Raw genomic sequence first — 18,514 nt, forward strand, 5'->3', positions numbered from 1 at the left:
TCATATACACATTCATTAATGAACATATACACTTTCATAAATGAACATATAACATGTACTGTTCATTTGCAAACTTCCTTGCTTATCTTCGATTTAACCTATATTTAGTGTTTTTCTTCAAATAGCATCAGTTCCGCATCCTTGCTTCCTAATTTGGTTCACCTGTTGAACAAAATGAATTAACAAATGTTAATTATTATATACACTACTTTATAAATGAACAATATATCTTACATTAATGAACATTTATCACTTTTACACTATTTGGTTTCAAATCACAAATCTAACTCTCATTAAGTTTAGTAGTGAATGTTTCTATATGCTTCATAATTTATACTCCGCAGTTTGTATAATCAGCGTTGTTAAGCCATATTATCTTCTCCAAAACAACTACGTATTCTTCAATTCCATGTGCAAATTTATATCAAATGTGTAACTTTGGACATCACTACAATATAGCTAGATTGGTTGTAAGATATTAGTTTTAATGCATACAAATGAACATTCTCAATATTATACATGAGGATAATGTATAAAAGAAATGAACATTCGTTATTTAGGCATATAAATATATATGTAAACTGAAATGAACCAATATTAACATATATTTTAAAATGAACATTACTTTATATGTAAATGAACATTATGAATTTCATAAATGATCAAAAGATTTGATAGAATAAATAAGTCAGTTTCTCAACTCAAATGAATGATTATTTATGCATTTCATAAATGTGCATAACATATCATAAAAATGAACATTATTTATTTAGGCATATAAAGTCAAATATAAACTCAAATAAATTCAAATATACAAATGAACATTTATAATTCTATATATGTTCATATATTAACTCGGAATCGTAGAAATGTTAACATCTATACCATAAGACTTTTTAATATCTTTTAAAAGTTCTAGATCTACAACTTGAGACTTTTGTTCGTTGTTTTTTTTTAAAAAAAAATTTCTACTCTTGTTTAAATAGGTTTTTGAAATAATACTTACGTTTCTTCAGACTATGCCTTGTTATGTTCAACGAACATGATTCTTCTCTGAATCATCATTCTCTTTATCTCTCTAATTCGAAATATATTTTTCGGTTCTGTAAAAAATAAAAAAAACACAAAACATAGTAGATTTTAATGATTTTTGCATAAAATAGTTCTAATCAAGTTAGATTATGTTTCTGAACATGTAATTTCAAAATGAAATACGTAGTAGAAAAAATAGGTTCATACAAAAAAAATTAGTAAAATTACTTACTCTTTCTGTGAATGTTGTTGCGATTGTTGAATTTCTTCGCAAATGTAGACATTTGAAGGAATTTAGCAATATTTTGAAGCAATTTCGTAGTATTTTGAAGCAATTTTGTAGTATTTTGAAGCAATTTTGGTTCATATTTTCTAGTTTTGATGAGAGAGAAAGTCTAGAGAAATGAAGAAGAAGGTTTTAGAGAGAATGGTAGGTAGTTACAGTAGGTTAGTGGGTTATGGGATGTGGGTAACATGATAAACGCATCGTTTAGAGGGGGGTGTAGGTATCCCTACCTACACTAGGGTCTAGTGTATACCAATTACATTTAGTGACCAGACCCAATAAGATAATTGGACCCAAATACATGACTAGGCCCAATTAGATAAATTGGACCCAAACACCTTCGTTTCAGATTAACACATGTACGTGTCATAATATTGCGATTAATTTGTTTCAGAAAAAAATAAAAAAAAATGTTGCAATTAATGTGAAATAGGGGAGTTTAAACGTGTTGCGATTAGTCAGTGCAGAGTTACATTGCATGAGGGCTATTGGCCACGAGAAGCAACAGTATTGGCTTTAATCCTGCCTGTATTTTTGTACGAGTATTAAATTCATATCACGATACTTGGCAAGAGCTCAGAGCAGCAAAGGATCTGACAATTACTAGCGTTTTTATTTTCTTTTTTACTTTTCACTTGCTACAGATTTCATTTATAGCAAATACGCGGTTTTGGCCAAGCCATTCACAGACCTCACATCTCAGATTACTTAAATTGGTCGACATACATCGCTTATCTAAATTGAGTATGTAAAGTGTGTCAATTATTATGAAACGGAAGACTAATAAAATACATTGTAGTAGCATAGAAATAGAAATGTGGTAGACATATAAAAGTGGGATAGAAATGGGACGGTGATGTATGACTCTTAAAAATGTCAAAAAGTAGAAATGTGGCATCTAATATGGGCAATGAGATTTAGATTAGACATCAACAATGGTGGGGATACAGTTTGGTCATTTACAAATGTTTCACTAGTCGGTATATAAGTTGTTTTTCTATGTTACTCATAAACAACTGTCTTCTCTTAGCCATTTTATAGGATTTTTGGCTTTGCTAGTTTGGACCATATGGTATATGAACAAAATAAGTCGTACTTCTCGCTTCTTGTTTACTTCATTGTCTAATAATGGATTTTGTTTTCAAGGTACCCTTTTAAAAAACTTCTTCATGTTAAATGTTATAATATCAATGTGACAATTAATTGAATGTAATTTGAAGATAATGAAAAAAAAAAAATCACCATAAGATGTGTTGATAGACTATACTAATTTATCGTGAGTTCATGTAATCACTTTTGAACTACATCTTAATGTATGATGATACAAGTGATGGATTGATAAAACTAATCTTAGCCCCATTGATATTATATACGTAGGCTGTACAAGTGACCTACTAAAGTCTATAGATACCTCAATCATCTCATAGTCTAGCTTTTAAATTGGGGCTCCAAATCATAAGAATTCCTTCGAGATTTACAATAACGGAATAGTTCATATCATTTTCGATTTGTTTTAAATTTGATTTGTAGTACATCAAGGTCATCAACCTTTTACTGGTAGCATCAAAATTAATTTATTAATGATGTCATGGAATAGTTCATATCATTTTCGGTTTGTTTTAAATTAATTTTGATGCTTAAAAATATACTTGTAGCATCAAAATTAATTACGCTTTTATAAATTAGAACATGTATGAATATATATTAACAGTTACTCGTAATATTTATTCCTTATTTTTAAAAGGTGAATCGAGTGAAAGAGAAAAGAATTTAAGTAACATATAGTACATATACATAAACTAGGAAAGAACAAAGCAACAAAAATGGTAACATTTTAACTTACAATTAAATAATTGTTGGTTATGTAACAAGTAAGGTATCACTATCTCAGTAAACTTTACACAAATTTAGAAGATACTCACAATCATGGAGCACAGAAATGCATGCTCCACAAATAGCCAGTTGTAAAATAAAAATAAAATGGAATAATCCCATGACACAAATTAAAGAAATTCACCAAAAGCCAAAAGAACAATCTATTAAATATGTCATGCATTCACACCTAGCTCTAAGATGAGGTGATGGAACAAAACATAGGATATAAATATCTTTAATTTACTCCTCAATTTATATATTCTGAACAAAACATCTATCTCACCTCAACTTTTTTTATTTCAATTATTCCACATTTAATAATTTTCATAATTTTTTTTTCAGAGGAATTTGAGAAAAATGGCATCCTCACTATACATAGTAAAATATAATTTTATACTAACAATAATGTTTTATTTTTTTATTATAAACCTCAAATATACAAAGGGTGATCAACTAGCACCAGCATTGTTTGTGTTTGGAGATTCATTGGTTGATGTTGGCAATAACAATCATCTTCCTTTCTCCATTGCTAAGGCCAATTTTCCTCATAATGGCATTGATTTTCCTACTCACAAGGCCACCGGAAGATTCAGCAATGGCAAAAATGCCGCCGATTTACTTGGTATGTAATCTCACTCACTCTTTTGATACTGCTACAAGTTTAAGGTTTAGACGATATAACTTTATAATCCCTGTGTAATCTCGATCAATTATAGCAATATATTTACTTCTAACTTATTTTCTCACCGCTTATTGTTTAGGTATTTATTGTTTACGTACGTAGTTATTAAACTTAATAGACCATAGAATAAAACACTTGTCATTATTTTGTATAAATATGCCATGTTTTGTGTATAATAACAACACTTAATTATAGTAGATGGGTATATATAAATTGCGTAAATATGATGTTAGAGGCTCTAATTGATATTATTACTACTTTATAGGTAATTAGGTGTTTAATTTATCTATACTATAATTCTCTCTATGAATGGACACCCCTAACTTTTCAAAATTATGTAAATTATTATGAATGGGCATTGAGAAATTAAACTAAAATTATGTAAACTATGAATGGGCACCTCTTAGTTTTTTGTTTGGTCTATTTACCAAAGTCCAAATAGATGACATGACATGTTCTACACACTTCAAACATTTTGGCATCTCATGAAATGTGATAGCGGCGTTCATGCATCATTGCATTGCACACATAATTAACTTGCATTTGTTTAGTTGTTGCAAATAATGTACCCTTTTAGAAGATGTTTGTTCATATTACGCAACAGTTTGTGAATAATGGAAGTTAGTATATACTAGAAATTTAATCTTTCTCCTTTTTTATTTTTATTATTATTTTTTTTTAAAATAAAGACATCTAAACAAATTGAAAATCTTACATGCTTATACATAGTAATTACGTGTGACTCTTAATGTTCAAAAATTTCAAATATTACAGTACAATGCAATGTCATTTTTATGTATCTTTACGTATAAAATTTCTTAGGACAAAAAGCCGTAACTTGTTAAATTGAAATTCATAAGAAGCTAGAGAACTATCTAATAGTATATATAATTGTGCACATTTTTTTTTCCAATTATTGATTTTTCAATACCCAATACTTGTTACAGTAGTAATTTTGTTTAGTCTGGTTTGATATACCTTTCAAATTAAATGAATCAAACCATCAAGGAGCCGATGATATAAATTGTTACATAAATTAATGACCTATAGAGATCAAATGGGTGTACTATAAGCTTTACCATAATAGAATATCTGCATCAAATAGTAATTAATGGTATTTAATTAAGCCTAACAGCATATTTTATTTTTGAGATTATAATAGGAATGAGAGCTCCAGTTAGATTGTTAGCTAACAAGTTGGTTGTATAAGGAGATAAATGTATACCCATTTGATAGGGTATGGAGGTTGGCAAATGAAATAATTGTTCCTTAATTGAATGACTTTGTTTTTAATGGTAAAATATTGATTTTCTATTTTCATGATTAACCTTTAATTTACCAGCTGAGAAATTGGGGTTAGTGTCTCCACCACCATACCTTACCTTGACACACACCAAAAGTAGCAACTTTTCAAGTGGAGTTAGCTTTGCATCTGGAGGTGCTGGAATCTTTGATGGCACTGACCAACTTTACGTATGACTTCCTTAACTCTCTTCTCAACTTTGTGAAATAGTAATTTTTATTATACTGTCAGTTGTACTGTATAATCAAGGTTATTTTTCTTTCGTGTATGCTCATTTAGGAAGGTCACGTAAACAATTGAACAAACATAGTATTGGTTGTACGTGTGTATGTTACAACTTATTGTTCTGTGGTACACATTTAGCTTAACTTGACCAGCTCTGTACAAAAACAAGATAACAAGATTCATTTATACATTGAATCATTTTGAAACTTTTTTGTTACTTAATCTGTGTTAAACCCACCCCATTAATGCTTATGTATTAAAGTTCAAATTAGTTCATACAAAACAAGTCGAATAAAACAATCTGTAACCATAAGACTCAACTATGATAAGAGTGAGATATAAGAATTGAACCAATTAGATACTTAATATTTCAAAATAATAAAATATTATATAATGTGACATAGCACATATACATATGTAGAAACGAAAAAGAATCATATTCTTGGGTGATTGGATTAGAAAAATAATTTTTTGCTTAATTGTATAGGAAATGAAACCTTAAACTAGAAGAAAAGTGGGCCGTTTCAGGCTTTTTGTAAAGAAAAAGAATCTTATAAATGGGCTAAAGCAAAAAAGTAATTGGGCTACCAACAATCCGTCAAACGGTCAAAGCAGATTAACCCCTAAAAATAAAAAAATGCGGTGAGCGTGGATCGAACACGCGACCTTCAGATCTTCAGTCTGACGCTCTCCCAACTGAGCTATCCCCGCATGTTGATTATTTCTTGTTTTTATTATATTTATTAATTTTAATATTTTCTGTTTATAATAATAAATTTTCAGCGTCAATCTATACCTCTTACCAAGCAAGTAGATGACTTCGGTATAGTACAAGGGAAAATAACGCAACTATTGGGACAAATAGAAGCACAATAAGTATTGTCGAAATCAGTGTTTGCGATCGTGATTGGAAGCAATGATATCTTTGGCTATTTCGGTTCATCCGCTTCTAGTCAAAAGAAAGTCACCCCTCAACAATACGTGGCTTCTATGGTACTCGCTTTCAAAGGTCAATTAAAGGTATATGTCTATATTCTTCCACTTCATTATTATTATTCACAATCGATAGCATGGAGTACATATGCATTTACGAAACAGTAGACATTACTAGTTCAAATAACACTATTTTTACGACACAAGATAGTTTACATTAATATATTGAAATACATATTGTGATTACAATTTATACAATTTTGGAAGAAAAATTATTAGTACTTTCTCTTGATGTATTTTAATTAATCGCAGCGACTATACGATTTTGGAGGTCGAAAATTCGTGATATTCGGGGTGGCAGCAGTAGGGTGTTGCCCGTCACAGAGAGACAGGAACAGAACTGAAGCTTGCAATGAAGCAGCCAATTTTGGGGCTTCCAGTTATGACAAAGGACTCATATCAGCTCTTCAGGATTACCAAACACAACTTAAAGGCTTCCAATATACCTACTTCGACACCTACGCCGTCTTCCTTAACCTCATCCAACAACCAGCTACCTATGGTACGTTTATTATCGCGTAAAGTGGTTGTCTCATGGCACGTAAAATCATAAATGATATGGTCGATTGTTAGAGATATGACATATCGGATGATATATCTCTAACATAGATCGTTCACATGCTTAATATGGAATACTTATTAATTGCCTCCATACTATAAGGGTCTATTCTCATATATGTTTATTTTCAGTTCAGTTCAGCTCTTAATTTCCCTTATAAAATATTCATTTCAGTTCATTTCAGTTTAGTCCACTTCAATTCATCTCCTAATTTCCTTCTCTTATAAAATATTCATTTTAGTTCAGTTCAGTTTAACTCAGCTCAATTCAGTTCAGTTCAGTTCAGTTCAGCTGAGTTCAATCTACGAGAACATACCCTAATTCATATTTCTTAAAAAAAAAAAAAAAAAAAAACCTAGCTTAGTAATTTATAATGTAATGATGCTACAACTTATGCTATCCTAGCGATATGAGTATGATGTGGTGTCATGTCAATGTTAGAGCGGTAGCGACTTATAATATTGGGACATAATATATGTACATGCCTAAGGTTTTAGAACTTGTTTACATCATAGATTTTGTTCAACTGTTACAGGTTTCAAGGAAGCAAAAGCAGCATGTTGTGGAGGAATAGGAAATTTACATGCAAAACTAGCTTGTCTACCCATCTCAACTTATTGTTCCAACCGAAGTGACCATGTATTCTGGGACCTTTACCATCCAACTGAAGCAGCCGATCGAATCATCGTTGATACGGCTTTCACTGGTCCCCGGAAATTTGCCTTTCCCGTCAATGTGAAGCAGCTAGTTGCAGCATAGGTAAATGACATAGTTAAGCTCTAATTATGTAGTACATTCCAATTCAGTAGTATACAGTACTATACAGCAGTCACCATGTTGTTTTCACTACGTACAAGAGGGTCTTAAAACATTAATTGCACATCTTACCCTTGATTACTTGAAACAAAAATGGTGTATCTAGAGTACTTGTTACGGATCAAAATGAAGATATATACATTATTGCACTTTTTGCCCTAGGGTTTTGAAAATAATGTCATGTATGAAGAAGAATAATACTTGTCTACTCGCTCCGTGTTTTTTAATGGTTACACTTTGACCTTATTAACATGGCATGAAATTCATACTCTATCACACAGGCCCATCCATACCTGGAGCTGACTCCAATACCATGTTAATGGACCATCTCAACCAAAAGTTTAAACTTACAAAATGTTTTATACTCTGATCTATGTTTTATACTCTAATCTATGTTTTATACTCTAATCTATCATTTATTGTAGTGTGAACAACTTACAAAATGTTCATATCAGAAGGTAGTTATTTAAAAGTAAAAACAAATTCGTTATTCATAAACTTTTGTTACATTGTATATAAGGTAGTTCTGCATATTATTAATTCATGTAACTAGATCTAGTAGATTTTCAACAAAACCACTAATGTAAAACTCTTCAAGCTCTTTAGCCAACAAGAATTCTCTCCATTTTGCTTGATTGATCCGTGCTTCCCTTCCCACCTCACTTTTCAGGTCCATTACTGCCTTAATTGCCTTACAAATACCCTCTTTGGTGAGAACACCATCTTCTCCTTTCTCAACTTCGACCCCAATTTTCAAGTCCAAACTCATCATCCTCGCGTTGATAAATTGATCGGTAACCTGTGGGCATAGTACTATTTGACAATCACTCACCATAGCCTCCGATAAAGATCCAGCACCGCAATGTGTCAAAAAACATCCTACTGAAGAATGTTGTAGGATTAGTTGTTGTTGCACCCAGCCTCCATGAACAACTCCTCTTCCCTTTGTTCTCTCTATGAACCCTTCTGGTAAAGCTGATTCGATTGTTTCGTAACCAATTGGTGGTTTCAGGGCAGCATAAAATGGCATTCCTATATGAAATGTTGCATGTACCATAAAATATTATAAAATGAACAATATTATTTAAATTGTCATTTCGTCCATACATAGGACTAAGTATAAATATTAATTAATTGAAAATTTTATAGTGGTCGTTTGAAATATAAATACCATAATGTTTTATTATTTATATAGTTCATGATTGACAGTAGGACAGACAAAAATGAAAGAAATTAGGGGAAAAAACTAGTAATAAATATATTTGTTACCAGTAAGTTCAAAACCAAGAAGCAACTCTTGAAATCGGTCCTTACTTAGAGAGCATTCACTCCCAAGTGCACAATAGATCACACTACCCTTATCAAAACCACTCAGCCACCCATCCAAATGGTCATCTAACACGGCCGCGGGTTGTTCCGGCACCACTGGCCCAGCCAATAGCATGGGCTTTCCATACACCTTGTGTATAAAATCACAATAAACCCCCTCCATTTCCCTACAACTCTTGACTGCAAAGGCATCACATGCTTCAAGAGCAACGGCATGCCTTTGTAGCATTGTCTTTCCTTTTCCTCCAAATTCCATGTGGGTTACCATGTACCCCACAGCGCGAGCCTCATGGGCTTGCAACGTGATCATGGACTTGGAGGACGGAAACCCAGGTGGCGGCCTAGACAAGTCTTGGCCGCCAGGTTGAGCCCTTGCTCGGGGCAAGAAATAAGCCCCACTAACCGCGAACATTGTGGCATAGTACACAGACTTGGCCCCATGTTTACGGGCCAACCCAGGTAGCCACTCGGTAAAGTCAAAGAAGACTAAGTCAGGTTTTAGCTCAGAGAGCAACGAGTCAATGGTATCCCTTGTCAAGTCCATGGCTTCCATGATCAAAGAACGATCCTCGTAAGGAACATCAGCCGTTGTCTCGGCCTCACAAGGTAAGCCTTTGACCGCGGGAATGGTGATAGGAATGAAGGTGATAAGGTGAGGGTGGTGATTGTGAGGTGTTAGTTTGGGTTGTGTTTTGTTGGGGAGGAAGAAAGAGACTTTGTGACCTCGTTCGGCTAGTTTATTGGCTAATTGAAGGAATGATGTAAGGTGGCCAAAAGCAAACCAAGAGTACATTGCTATATGCAAAGGCCTCTCTTTTTCCTCAACCATACTTGCTATTTTTTTATCCATAATATTTTCTACAAGTTTGTAGTGAATATAAACATCATAACACACATCTTTTTATAGAATGCAAATTACTAATCAAGGAAGAATTCTAAGACAATCCAAACATTATATTCACATTCCAAATTTAGAAAGATTCAAAGAGTAGAAATTTGAGTACGATTGTAGCACTAACTTAAAACAGCTCACATCTATCCGATGATCTAGCTTAGATACATACCGAGCCCCACGTTCGAGCGAGCTGAGTAACATTGCTAGCGTACTTATCCATTATATTTCAGTTCAGCCTAGCTAGTTCAACTCTTACTTGTTCGTTCTCTTTGTTGATTTCTTTTATATAATTCTCAACGTGCTTGCTTGCAATAATTTAGCCAGCTCAAGTACAGAGTGTATCTTCAAAGCATTAACATATAATAATAATCCGCTTCTAATTTAAATATTTGTAGGCATGATTTTGTTCTTTGATTTGGTTTCTAATTTAATAAAATACTCCATTCCATGTATCTTAATTAGATACACAATTAAAAACTAAGCACGGTCTTTTTCATGATCTTAATTAGATACACAATTTTACTAACTACTACTATATCATGGAAGACGCAGTACGTTACTCTAAAGTGTGTGATCAACCTTCAAAAAGAATGGTGTCCTTTGGCTTATTCGCGGTTGCTGAAACTTTAGACTATTTTCTGATGCTATTAGGAGGCATTGGAGCATGTATTCATGGTGCTGCACCTCCGGTATTCTTTGTACTAGTTGGCCAGATGATCGATTCTTTAGGGAGTTTATCATCATCAGATCATTATTTGTAATCTTCCCGTATATCACAGGTCAGTATCACGCATTAGTTCCTTCATATGCCTCATCATCATATAGTTCAATTTTCTCAAGACTAATAGGGAAATTCTCAGCCTCTAATCGCTTGAGTTTTTAATGAATCTAATAATAATGTCTGTTGGTATTAAATTGTGCTTTAATGGTACCAATTTAATACCAAAATACTCCCTCCGTCCCTTAATACAAAGCTTCTATCGGTATTAGTACCAACAAATGCAATAATAATGAATCTAATAATAATGTCTGTTGGTACTGTTTTATTAGTACCAACAAATGCATTAAGCTCTATTGGTATTAGTGCCTATAGACTTATTTGTTGGTATTTAGATGGTACTCGTACCATCTAACACACCTTAGTACCAACGGGCGATATTAGAGTAAATTAAAGGTTGCTACTATTTGAGGCTGAGAAATGGATTACTCTGATGAAGCAAATTGATTAGTGTTATGTTTTTCTTTTTTGCAGTTATCAATGTACCTAGTTTATCTTGGATTACTAATGCTTGTATCTTCATGGCTTGGTAAAATCTACTTATTTTCTTTTCTTTTCTTTTGGTTAGCCTAATCATTTTAGTAGATAATGGTGAAATTGTACCATTATATGCTTCGACATGTTTTAACTCTCTTTGATGTAATTTTTCGGTTATTTTGGCACTTAGGTGTTGCATCCTGGAAACAAACTGGAGAAAGACAAGCATCTCATATGCGATTGAAATATCTCAATGCGATTTTGAAGAAAGATATTCAATTTTTTGAAACAGAATCCCAGCACAAAAATTTGATCTACCAGATTTCGAGTGATACTATATTAATACGGGATGCCATAGGTGACAAGGTTTAGTATGGGCTTTTTATTAGGATTATTTGTGTGGTATATAAACTATATATAGCCTAAATAGTCTTAAGTCACGATCTCTTCACGTTTTTTAAAGGGAAAATTTGCCAAAAATCTTCTTATACAACACTTATCTCGTACTTTTTTGAGCATCTTATAATTTTTTTTGGTATAGCTTTAACTTTATTTTTATTTTGCAAAATACATGTTATGTCAAATTTCGTCCGGAATTAATCTCGTCACATGTGGGTCACGTAATCTCATAAAATTACTCTCACCACCAACTCAGAGCTACCCTCACCAACACCATCTCACCTGATAAATTCATTCCCATAAAAAAAAAAAAAAAAAAAAAAAAAAAAAAAAAAAAAAAAAAGAGGGAAAGAGATAAGAGACCTCAAGAGCACATTTATGCAACTAGAGCTTCCTCAAACGGTTGATGGCATGAAAAATATCACTCCTATAAACAGGAAAACCTTCAACCTTTCATTTCTGAAATACATACCCAATTGATTCTTCTCTTGGAAGCCTCTCTATTCTTTTAAGACAACATCTTGGGTGCTGAGCTCGAATGCTTCAAACTCAACTAAGATCGATCACTGATTGTTTTGAGTGCCAAATGTAAATGGGGCTAATTTGTTGGTCGTTTTCAGTGGCACACCACCTGTTCGATGAAATGTCGCTGTGAGTGAACGCCCTAAAGCAAGGGCGATTGCTCTCATATTTGTTAGATGTGAGACCAAATTAGTTCATTGGTGAGGTGTATCATATCGGAATTTCGTTCTACATAAATTTAACTACCGATCAACGCTTTGTTTAATGTTCTTCACCTTCTTTGTTTTTGTGAGATGGTGTTGGTGAGGGTGGCAGTGAGGTGGTGGTGTTGGTGTGGGAAAATGAAAAAAAAAAAAAAAAGAAAAAAAAGAAAGAGGCTGTTTTATGAAATCACGTGACCCACACATGATGAGGTAACAAGGTCAACGCTTGGATCAGGCATAAGGTGTGTTCTCTCAAAAAAAAAAATGTTAAGGTGTTTTGTTAAAAAAAAATTACAAAGGCAGGAGTAGTACCTTTTTACAATTAAATTTTTTTTATAAAGAGGTTTTTGGCAAAATTTTCTTATTAAAGTTAAACTAGACTTTTGGCCCGTTCGATGTAGGTTAGTTCATATGTAGGTATGTTTTTTAATAGTTGAAACTTTTGATATGAAATACGAAGTAATTGTTTCATTGCTAAAACTTAAAAGGGAAAAAAGAATGAGGGTAGAACTGTGGAAAACGATAAAGGAATTTAGTTATGTATATATACATGAAGATTGTAGGATATGAAATGACATATTGGTTTAAGTTATATTCTAAGTCTATAAGTTGAAAAGACAATTTTTATATAATTCAATTCATATGTTTATGTGATGTATATATTAATTGGTTCAATTTTATTTTATTATGATGGAAATGAAACACTTCATTTTCTTAATTGAATTTGCAAGTTATAGAATGTATAAAGACTTAAACAAAATGATTAAAAGGGGTGACATGTGTCATACTTCCTCCGTTCTGTTAATATTGCAACAAGTTAATATTGCAACAATGGACTTTTTGCACTATTCATCACTCTTGTTTGACCATATAATATGATTCATATGTTAAGCAAAATATAGTCATTTGAGATTTTGTTGGATTCGTCTCATAAAATACTTTCACTATATCAGCTTTTTATAATTTTTACTCTTACACAACTATAGATATTTAGCATATAAAATGTGCATTGGGATGCGTAATTTCCTCCTTGTTGCAATATTAATAGAACGGAGGAAGTATGTGATAGTAAGTGACTTATGATGACATGTGTTATATGAAAAATTATGGTTTGTGTTTTTAAATACTAAGTATAGATATAGATTATTTGACACATTTTACGTTGACACGTTTCTGAATGAATAATTCATACTTAGGGGCCGTTTGATATGGAGTATTCAGGAAAGGGAATGGGAATTAACTGTCCCGATTCCCTTTGTTGTTGTTGTTTGTTAAGCACTTTTTTTATTCTCTTTACCCTCCCATTACCCCAAATCCTTCCAACTTCATTCCCAACCCTCCCAGACTTTCCCATTCCCTTTCCTTTGCCACCCCTCCACCACCGCATCCACTACCCTCCACCACCCAGTCGCACCTCCACGGCTCCACCGACCATCGCCGCCCCTTCCCCGACCATCACCACCCTTACCCCGACCATCGTCTACCTTCGCAGCCCTTTCCCCGACCTTCCACGAGCTTCCACGACCTTCGCCGCCCCTTCCCCTCCCCTCGCCGCCCACCGATAAACACTCGCCGCCAAAAACCCCTCCCCTACCTCAAAACACCTCCCTTACCTCCAAAAACCATAAGGGAGGTTTTTCGAGGGAGAAATGAGTTGCGTTGGGCTCAGCAAGTGGTGGGAGAGGGCTTGCGAAGGGCGGCGAGGGGAGGGGGAGAGCCGGCGAGGGGCGGGGGAGGGCCGGCGAGGGGTTTGGTGGCTGAGAAAGATGAAAAATTAATGCAATGTGTGGTTGTGTGGTGGTGGGATTGATTGCCTTTGTTTTTAAAACAAACAATAAAGCAAAAATAAGGCATTTACATGACAAAAAGAAATCATTATAACTTAAGTGAATAATGTCTAAAGTTAATACATGCATGTCAACTTAAAAGAAACGGAAGGAGTAATAGGCTAAATCATTTAGGCATGTACATGGAGTAGTAGCTAGTAAAACATTTAAGGCAAGAGCCAAGATGCATATACTTCGCTACATTTTAATATGGAGCAGTAGCTAGTAATTCTCTTATTCACTGCTCTCTTTTACTAATTTTGTAGGTCGGACATAGCATTCGTTATCTTTCACAGTCGGTTGTTGGTATGATAATAGGCTTCATGTTGGTATGGCAGCTTACGCTTGTCACTTTGGCTATTATTCCCTTAATGGTCATTGCAGGAGCTTACACTGTAATTCTGACCAAGTTATCGCTAAAAGTTGAAGTTGCCTATGCTGAATCTGGGATGGTTGCTGAAGAGGTAATAATCTTAAGGAAACAAAATTATTATACTAGTATTATTATAAATATTTCAACATTTCTTACTGTAAGCACCATATTGTAGAATAACTCATAATTGTCTCAATTTCGGCCAGGATTCAAACTCTTAAAAATTATTCTTAGTGAACAGAATTTGAATCTCCTCTTTGGGAGCGTTATGATTTGTGAAAAGATTGAGAACACTACCGGCCTAAAAATGGGATTAGTAGGAGTTAATGGTAAAAAGTTCGGATTATTCTTATTAATTTTCCAAACTTGACTTGTACAAGTATGCAAATTGCTAAGTTATAAATTTAACTGATAATCAAGGAGATTGTATTCCATTTAGATTATCATTGTGGCTAATTAAAACTACTTAAACTATGTTTAATCTAATATCCTTAGTTTGTTGCCTTTGAAAATTTCTCTAGCTGATCTCTAATCTATTAAGTTGATGGATGAATGGAATAGAATCTTTCACAAATTCGAACAGTTTACGCATTTGGAGGAGAAAGCAGAGCAATTAAGGCCTATACTAACTCACTTCAGAAAGCCATTGAACTAGGAAAGAAGAGTGGTGTTACGAAAGGAGTTGGCATGGGTTTATCCTTTGCATTATTGTTGTGCACCTGGGCTTTTCTTCTATGGTATGCCAGTGTACTTGTCAGACATCAGAAGACTAATGGAGGCAAAGTGTTTGCCACAATTTTCAATGTCGTTTTCAGTGGATTGTAAGTTTGTGTCAACTTAATTGAATATCTTGGTGTGAATAGGACTTTTGCTAACCATAATCATACGAATTTTTGTATCTCCAGTGCTCTTGGTCACGCGGCTCCAAACCTTGCTGCAATTGCTAAAGGCAATGCTGCTGCTACAAACATAGTGAGTATGATTGACTCTGATACTAATTCTTCTAAACGATTGGTTTCTGGGATAGTCTTCCAGCAAATAGCTGGGGAACTTGAGTTTCGTGAGGTCTGTTTTGCTTATCCCTCGCAGCCTTATAACTTGATTTTGGACCGTCTGGGTTTCTCATTAAGTCCGGGGAAGAGATTTGCTTTTGTTGGCTCAAGTGGTGCAGGAAAAAGCACGATTATCTCCTTGGTTCAATGATTCTATGATCCTACTTCAGGTAGGTTAGTTTGGTTTAATTTTCAGTTATGAATTATGTAATCACAAAGGGTTTTAAATTTTATGTATTGTTATTATTATGCCCAATAAAACAAGGTACTATACTTTTGGATGGGAATAATGTTCAAGATTTGCAGCTAAAATGGTTGAGAGAGCAGATGGGGTTGGTTAATCAAGAACCAGTTTTATTTGCAACAACCATATTGGAAAACAAGATGCGGATATGGATCAAGTTAAGGAAGCTGCTAAAGCCGCGAATGCACATTCTTTTATTCAAGATCTACCTCTTGGTTACCATACACAGGTTGGACTAGTCTTGTAAACCCTTTTGTGAATGTAGCAACTAACATATACATGCACTTACATGTACCAGCCAGTGAAAAGAACATCACAGTTCCTATTTATCTGCTGCAACACTACTTCTATACAGTTATGGGAGAAAATATCACTTCACGGATGCGCTTAGCAATGTTTTCGGGTTTGATCTCACTCTTTTGATTTCCAGTACATATTCTTTTTTTTTTTCCTCATATCAACATTAAAGTATGAAGTGAAAAACTCTGTTTATTCTCATTTTCACAATAATAGTCCTGTGTATTTTTTTTTAATTTTTATTTTTACTTCTCATATTTTCTTAGACTTAACTATTGCATTAGGGGTAAATAATTTAAAAAGATCCTTTAATTTGTATTGAGCAACTCTATGTTTTATAGAAGCATTCATTTCAAGATGATAGTACAAACATTCTAATGAGCACTTGATTTACATATTTTGATATCTTTATTTGCAGCTATGCTTTCTAATGAACCTGGTTGGTTTGACTCGGAGGACAACAATGTTGGCTCACTCATGTCAAAACTCGCTGCTGATGCAACTTTAGTTCGTACAGCTCTCGTGGATCGTCTATCAACCATTGTGCAAAATGCAGCACTGACAGTCGCCGCATTTGTAATAGCATTTAAGTTCAGTTGGCGCATTGCAGCAATCACAGTTACCATATTTCCTTTATTAATCACAGCTTCATTAACAGAGGTGACTTTCTTTATCATCTAAATCCATTTAATTTAAATTTTACTTTCAATTTCTCCTCATTTTGTTTTCTGCAGTACATGATTCATTACATATATGTGCAGAAATACTTCCTTAAAGGTTTTGGTGGAAATTACACTGAAGCATATTCTCGTGCCAATTCTTTGGCTCGAGAAGCAATTGCAAATATTCAAACAATTGCAGCCTTTGGGACTGAAGAGCGGATTTCAGCACAGTTTGCCTCAGAATTAAGACAGCAGATGAAGCAATCACTTAAATGGGGACATATATCAGGTTTAGGATATGGATTTTCACAGTTCCTTTCCTTTTGTTCCTATGCACTCACGCTCTGGTATGCTTCAGTTCTTATAAAAAAGAGAGTTGACAACTTCGGAGATATCATCACATCCTTCATGGTCTTAATCGTAACCGCCTTTGCAGTGGCAGAAGCATCTGCTCTCACATCTGAGATCATGAAAGGGTCTGAGGCACTAGTATCAGTATTTAACATCCTTTGCAGGAAGCCAATCATAGATTCTAAAGATGTTACTTCAAAGGTAGTAAAACATATCAAAGGAGACATAGAGTTCAGGGATGTTATATTCGAGTACCCAACACGAACACAAATTACTGTCCTTAGTGAGCTGAACCTGAACATCCCGTCTGGAAGAAGTTTAGCAGTAGTCGGGCAAAGTGGATCAGGTAAAAGCACATTGATTTCGCTTGTTATGAGGTTTTATGATCCATCTTCTGGTTCTATACTTGTTGATGGATTAGACATTCTACGCTTGAATTTGAAGTCTTTTAGAGAAAGAATAGGCTTAGTTCAACAAGAACCTGCATTGTTTTCAACCACAGTTTATGAAAATATACGTTATGGTAATGAGAATGCTACAGAAGTAGAAATAATACAGGCTGCAAAAGTTGCAAATGCTCATGAATTCGTTAGTCGAATGACAGAAGGATATCAAACAGAAGTTGGAGGAAGAGGGTGTAAGTTATCAGGAGGACAAAAGCAAAGGATTGCTATAGCTAGAGCAATCCTTAGAGATCCATCAATCCTTCTCTTAGATGAAGCGACTAGTGCACTTGATACTTCGTCTGAGAAAGTTGTTCAAGAAGCTCTTGAAAAGGTAATGCAAGGACGAACAACGATTGTGGTGGCTCATAGGCTATCAACCATCCGTAATGCAGATTGTATCGCGGTGATGAGACTAGGGAAGGTGATTGAAATTGGAAGCCATGAAGAACTTGTAAGAATCCCTGAAGGGATATACACTCAATTAGTTAGATTACAAAATACAAGCAAAGGAATTGAATAGTTGTTTTGATTAATCTATTTGTACTTTTTTTTTTTGTTTGAATTTATGTAAAACAACTCGTTCTTTTTTGAACGAAGTGGGTGTTTATATGTTCTTGAGAAGTGATGGTAACAGAAATGAATTGAAGTTTAAATTTATAATATTACGAATTTATCATTCAAAAGAGATCAGAAAGTCAAAATTTTGTAAGAAGACAAAAGTATGTAATTTAACTAAAATCTTAAACATTGAGCTGTGTCATATTACATATAATGTCTTACAAATAAGAAAATAATACAATTGAACTAATTCAACCAAAAAAATCCAATCATGAATCTTACAAATAACAATATACTAGCAAAAACTAAATTGTACAAAATATAAAAGTAC

General features: G+C 33.8%; 1 protein-coding gene, 1 long non-coding RNA gene, 1 other non-coding gene and 2 pseudogenes across 3 annotated transcripts; 2 read left to right on the forward strand and 3 right to left on the reverse strand.

Annotated features, from left to right (window-relative positions):
• Positions 1-125: 125 nt before the first annotated feature.
• Positions 126-1,535, reverse strand: LOC110723579. The gene is made up of 3 exons (XR_002511742.1): positions 1,265-1,535; positions 1,007-1,103; positions 126-162 (listed from the first exon to the last, which is right to left on the reverse strand). It is a non-coding gene; the product is annotated as an uncharacterized LOC110723579 (long non-coding RNA).
• A 1,811-nt stretch (positions 1,536-3,346) lies between these two features.
• LOC110723863 lies at positions 3,347-8,079 on the forward strand (annotated as a pseudogene).
• Positions 6,042-6,114, reverse strand: TRNAF-GAA. Its single transcript has one exon. It is a non-coding gene; the product is annotated as a tRNA-Phe (tRNA).
• Positions 8,080-8,198: 119 nt separating the features above from the next.
• On the reverse strand, positions 8,199-10,043 carry LOC110723580 (UDP-glycosyltransferase 79B30-like). The gene is made up of 2 exons (XM_021902928.1): positions 9,041-10,043; positions 8,199-8,803 (listed from the first exon to the last, which is right to left on the reverse strand). The coding sequence occupies exons 1-2, from the start codon at positions 9,948-9,950 to the stop codon at positions 8,313-8,315; spliced, it is 1,401 nt and encodes a 466-aa protein (XP_021758620.1). The 5' UTR covers positions 9,951-10,043; the 3' UTR covers positions 8,199-8,312.
• Positions 10,044-10,534: 491 nt separating this feature from the next.
• LOC110723623 lies at positions 10,535-18,384 on the forward strand (annotated as a pseudogene).
• The last annotated feature ends 130 nt before the right edge of the window (positions 18,385-18,514 follow it).

The sequence above is a fragment of the Chenopodium quinoa genome, unplaced genomic scaffold (assembly GCF_001683475.1).
Source record: "Chenopodium quinoa cultivar QQ74 unplaced genomic scaffold, ASM168347v1, whole genome shotgun sequence".
Lineage (NCBI taxonomy): Eukaryota > Viridiplantae > Streptophyta > Magnoliopsida > Caryophyllales > Amaranthaceae > Chenopodium > Chenopodium quinoa.